Source organism: Arachis ipaensis, chromosome B09 (genome assembly GCF_000816755.2).
Source record: "Arachis ipaensis cultivar K30076 chromosome B09, Araip1.1, whole genome shotgun sequence".
Classification (NCBI taxonomy): domain Eukaryota; kingdom Viridiplantae; phylum Streptophyta; class Magnoliopsida; order Fabales; family Fabaceae; genus Arachis; species Arachis ipaensis.
Window position 1 is genome coordinate 144,739,376 of NC_029793.2, and position 5,035 is coordinate 144,744,410.

Consider the following 5,035-nt stretch of genomic DNA (forward strand, 5'->3'; position numbering starts at 1 on the left):
AAATTCGGACTATTATTTTTGTTTTTCTAGCATTACCATACAAGCAACTAACATGAAAAATACATAGAGATTATAATTTAACGTAGTTGACTGATGAATTCAAAACTTGAGAAAGTGATTAGTTAAGTTGCTCCATTATTGCATGAGAAAATTGATAGCGGTGGTTACTTGTTATAATGACAATAATGAAATGTTTGGTGTCAGATCAATAACAAACGTTAGAGATTTGGTAGGGTATAGTTTATTTAAAGGTCGATGCTTTTGCGATCTTAGACGATGATGCTACTTTCCAGCTTACTTTTGTTAGCTGGCTTCTTTTCCTTTTGCTACCTTTATATTCATTCCCATTAATTATTCTCGAGTCCTAAATCAACAGAGACTAGCCTGTTCTTTTCTTAATTGCCTCCTCCATTGTAAAAGAAACTAATAAGAATTCTTGCATAGCACTTGCTGTTTTATTTGACACGTACAACCTTATAGTAGGAGCAACATCGTTGTTATTCAGTTTCTTCATATTTGTCCTTTTCTCATTTCAAGTTTTTTTTGCCCAACAATTAGCTAATAATATTTCAAATGTAAGCTAAAAGTATATTGAGAAATTGAGTTAATGACTAAAATTACGGATCAAAAACAATAAAAAGTAAAATATCGTTGTTGTCTCTAACGTTAGGGGTAAATTCTATTTATGTCTCTAACGTCGTCCTATTTGTATTCTTAAAGTTTGTAAAAGTGATTCAATGTTATCCTGCCGTCAATTACACATCATGGGTGTTTTAGTTTGAGTTTTAAAAATCTCTTCTTGAAGTTAGAATACAAATGTCTGGGATAGAATCGATGATCTACTCCGAAAAATAGCTCATCAAATGTTGAAACTAATTCCTACAACATTTACATAATTCACTTTTCTAGAGACATAATTGAATCTAAACATAAATAGTGGGTATAATATTAAAATCGAATACATCCAAATGAGACATAATTGAGAATAAATACGTAAGAATAATTAAAAAATATAATATGATTTGTTAGTATAATTGATAGTAGGATAACATTGAATCACTTTTATTAACGTTAAGAATACAAATAAGACGATTTAAACGTTAGAAATACAAATAGGACTTTAGGAACAAAAACTATACTTTACTCAACAATCAATTATGTTAGCTCTCTAGCATTATTCTATATCGATCAGCCCTTTTTACATTAATTAACATGTATATTGTTTGTCATTTTATTATAAAAAAATAAAGTTATTGCTATTGACAACATTAATGAAATTTAAAAGTACTTAAAAAAACTTAGATTCGCTGCTAGTGCCTAATAGTAGTCAACCGTTCCTTTAATTGAGTGATAAGATATATAGATGCAATGATTAATTAGGGAAGAGTAAGATTAATTTCACCTGATATTCATTTAATTTAAGGATATGTAACGATCTAACTAAAGTGGTAGTTGGGTGGTAATATGTGTGATGTGAACAAGCTAAGGCAGAGAAATAGTTTACATCTTGATTTCACTGGTTTTCTGGTGTCACGTAGATATCATTGTTCTTCATTCACTTTTTTCTTCTTTAAAACGGTAATCAATCATAATGGGGAATGCAACATAGCTAAGAAACGAGATTCATATATAAAGACTTCTCTTGATAAAATTAGTACATCAAAAGATTCATTCGTTTAAACATAGCAACATGAAGCCGCATAATTCATCGCGGATTTGAGCTTCATTTAAGGGTTTGTGAGTTGCGGCATGTATAAGGCAGGATTCGAACTTCAACATATGCTTAACCAGACTGAAGAACTAACCATTAGATCAACCTAATTTTGGTAAAAAGTTGACAATTTAAATACTTTTTTATTTTAACAATAAAAAATTACTTATTTTAAAAAAAAGATTTTTTTGATCTGTGAATTGGACAACCCCCAATCCTAGATACTCCAATGAATTGAACAACCCTCAATCCAAAAAAAATTTCGATACATGATTTAATTGGAGAACCAAATAAATACTTTGGGTTTTGGACAATAATCCATTACTTTTCGTTTATAAGCCCACAAAGAAATTACAAGATGGAAATTAGGCGGGGTAGTTCGTCATGAAATGCTAGATCAGCCCATAGAGCTCGTGTGGCATATACTCTCTCCGTTTTGGGCCTATAATTTTGTAGGTAACACAATTTGGGCCCATATTACTTGCAGGAGGTGACAAAAGCGCCAAAAAAAGCGCCAAACTATTGGGCTGAAAAACCGCCCATAGAAAACATTTCTCATTTAGAGCACGCGGCATGCTGTAGAAGAATCGTGTCAAATTGTTCTGATATTTTTGGCGTTGTCACATTTATACAAAGGAAGAAGGAAGAACGCTATACTTACTTTACTTCTTCAAAAGAAAGTCAAATCCATTGAATATTCTGAGATCAAGAACCGCAAAGAGATAAGAGAAAATGGACGCCATTGATTCAGTCTTCGATCCCCTCAGAGAGTTCGCCAAGGACAGCGTCAGGCTCGTAAAACGTTGCCACAAGCCAGATCGCAAAGGTCTCTTTCTTAACCTAATATCCTTCTTTCATTTCTCAAGAAAATAATTGAATTAACATTTCCCGTCGTCTAGATCTTGGTTTGAATATTGAATAATCTGATCGTATTTTTTTGGTTCCAGAATTCTCAAAGGTTGCTGTTCGTACTGCCATCGGGTTCGTCGTGATGGGATTCGTTGGCTTCTTCGTTAAGCTCATCTTTATTCCAATTAACAACATCATCGTTGGATCTGGTTAGGTGTGTATTTTTCTTCTTTTGTATTTTTTCATCTTTTTAAAATATCAATTACTTTGGTAGGTCTCTCAGTTTCTATGCAAAAATCGGATAGTCTGATTTGGATTCTCTTGTTAAATTAAGTAAAATTTCACAATCATTTGCCGTTTATCGTTTTATATTTTCAAGAATCTCATAGCACATCGAAGGATTTAGAAACGCATAATGAGTAAAATAATTTGTAGATCTACCAGGTCAACTTTCGTCTATTTAGATATTGTATTAGATTCCAATATTTATGCCTATGCCAGATAACTTTTTGGTTATCGGTTGGTATGTTAACTTTCTTTAAAGCCCAATATTCATGTCTATAAGCATGCAGCAGAATGTATTCAATATGCCCGTACGTTAATGAGTTCATGGATGGGATTGGTTATAGAGTGAAATTTGGTTGGATTTATCTCTCTGCAGCTAAACGAATTTGACAATAATGTTACGGGTTTATATAGTAGGTTAATGGAAAAATCTGCAGTGAGAAATTGAGAATGTTGAGTTTTCACTTTTCAATGTATTGATTACATGCAAAGTTTAAGTATTATTGATAATTTATCGAGTGTTAAATGTCAATTTGTAATCACATGTTCACACAATACCGATTAAACATGTTTAAGAGACTGTTTGCGCCTATGTAATGAGTAATGCGATGAGTGTTTCTAATAGCAACTTTGAACATTCTTTTAATGTTCCGTTACATGTTTTCAGGCTTCTAAATAGCTCTCTTGGTTATCTTCGCAGGATGATGGGAACGAGAGTCACTTTAAGGAATTCAAGTTATGGGGTGACCGGAAGCATAAAGCGTTCTCAACTTCTCACTCTTAGTTCTGCTATGTTTCGTCTATTTTGTTTTGTTTTTTTTTTTCCTTCAGTCATCTCTGGGAGCATTACAGTGAGATTTAGAATGTAAAATTTTTAGACCTCGACACATTGCTTTGATTTAGGATTAAGGACGCAAAAAATTGAGGAATTGCAGTTTTGCTTTTAGACTTTGTTAACCTTGAATTTGGGGAAGGGGTCTGGGATTTGGGGTCCCTGCATCTACATTCATATATCAAGAAAGTTATGTTTTGTGTCCTCAGTTGATTCATTTTTTCATCATTAGATTCAGTATAAGACCCAGTTAACGGGGAACGGCAGTAAGTTGATTTGGTGTTGGAGGAAAGATGAATAGAAAACGCATCTCTATCAACATTGCAGCGGTTGATACGCGCTGCTTTGTTTATGCAATGAGCAAATCTCTGTTATTACTTATTAGTCATCGGATACGGGTGAACGAGACGAATTACGAATATCAAGACTCAAGAGGTTGGCCTTGCATTTGAGTTTCGTCTGCGATTGAAGCTTAGCATCAAGTTTCGGGTAGCAGCGTGCGATTCGGGGTGTTCAAATCCAAATTAAACCGCTCATCCAATCTAATTTAAATCGAAAACTGATTAAAACCGTACTAATTCAGAACCGCTAGATCGGATTGGATTTTGGATTTAATTTTTATAACCAATCCAATTCAAACCGCACAATGTGCAAAATATTATTTATTTATTTATTTTATCTAACCTATAATTTTATTTTTATTATTATGTTATTGTTAGTTTTTTAAAATATTGTTGAGACTTGTTATGTCATTGTTGATTATTTAAAATTTGATGTTGAAACTTGTTATATGTATTTAATTTTTTTAATTTATAAAATCGCAAATCCAATTCAATCCAAATCGCTTGAAATTAGATCGGATCGGATTTTTTTAAAAAAGCATCCAATCCAAACCGCACCACAAGTAAAATTACCAATCCAAACCGCACCACAAGTAAAATTAATGTTCGGATCGGACGAATTTTTGACTCAAAACCGATCCAAACTGCACCGCGAACACCCCTAATTCGTATTACCATTTGGTAATATCTCGGGTACATTTAACTAAGTTGATAGCCAAGACTAGTTAAATAATTTGACAAGTTTGAGTAAAATTTTTACCTTACTATTTTTACATGGAGGAATAATTGAGAGTTTTAATTTATTTTTTAAATTACTTTTAAATATTTAAATGATAAAAAATTATTATAATATTAAAAAAATTAATTTTGATGTATTCATATGTTTAAAAATGAGTTATTTTCAACATTACATGATTAGTTGTTTGAATAAAATTGAATAATAAAAAATGTTCAATCTAAAATAAAATAGTTTGAATTAAATTGAATCAACAAATTCAAATTCAAATTGATATAATA

General features: G+C 31.9%; 1 protein-coding gene across 3 annotated transcripts; it reads left to right on the plus strand.

Moving 5' to 3' along the window:
- Positions 1,812-3,881, plus strand: LOC107619086 (protein transport protein Sec61 subunit gamma). Of its 3 annotated transcripts, XR_002353841.1 has the most exons (4): positions 1,812-1,826; positions 2,199-2,537; positions 2,659-2,774; positions 3,546-3,881. XR_002353841.1 is itself a non-coding variant. In XM_016321299.2 (3 exons), the coding sequence occupies exons 1-2, from the start codon at positions 2,444-2,446 to the stop codon at positions 2,772-2,774; spliced, it is 210 nt and encodes a 69-aa protein (XP_016176785.1). In that variant the 5' UTR covers positions 2,282-2,443; the 3' UTR covers positions 3,513-3,881. The 3 variants fall into 3 exon arrangements, 2 of the variants coding, with proteins under 2 accessions (XP_016176785.1, XP_016176784.1); XM_016321299.2 differs by lacking the exon at positions 1,812-1,826 and having other exon boundaries at positions 2,282-2,537; positions 3,513-3,881; XM_016321298.2 differs by lacking the exon at positions 1,812-1,826 and having other exon boundaries at positions 2,282-2,537.

Coding starts and splice junctions, on each gene's coding strand:
- LOC107619086 (XM_016321299.2), top strand. CDS start 2,444: ATGGACGCCATTGATTCAGTCTTCGATCCCCTCAGAGAGTTCGCCAAG. Junction 2,538..2,658: donor CCACAAGCCAGATCGCAAAG/GTCTCTTTCTTA, acceptor TTTTGGTTCCAG/AATTCTCAAAGGTTGCTGTT.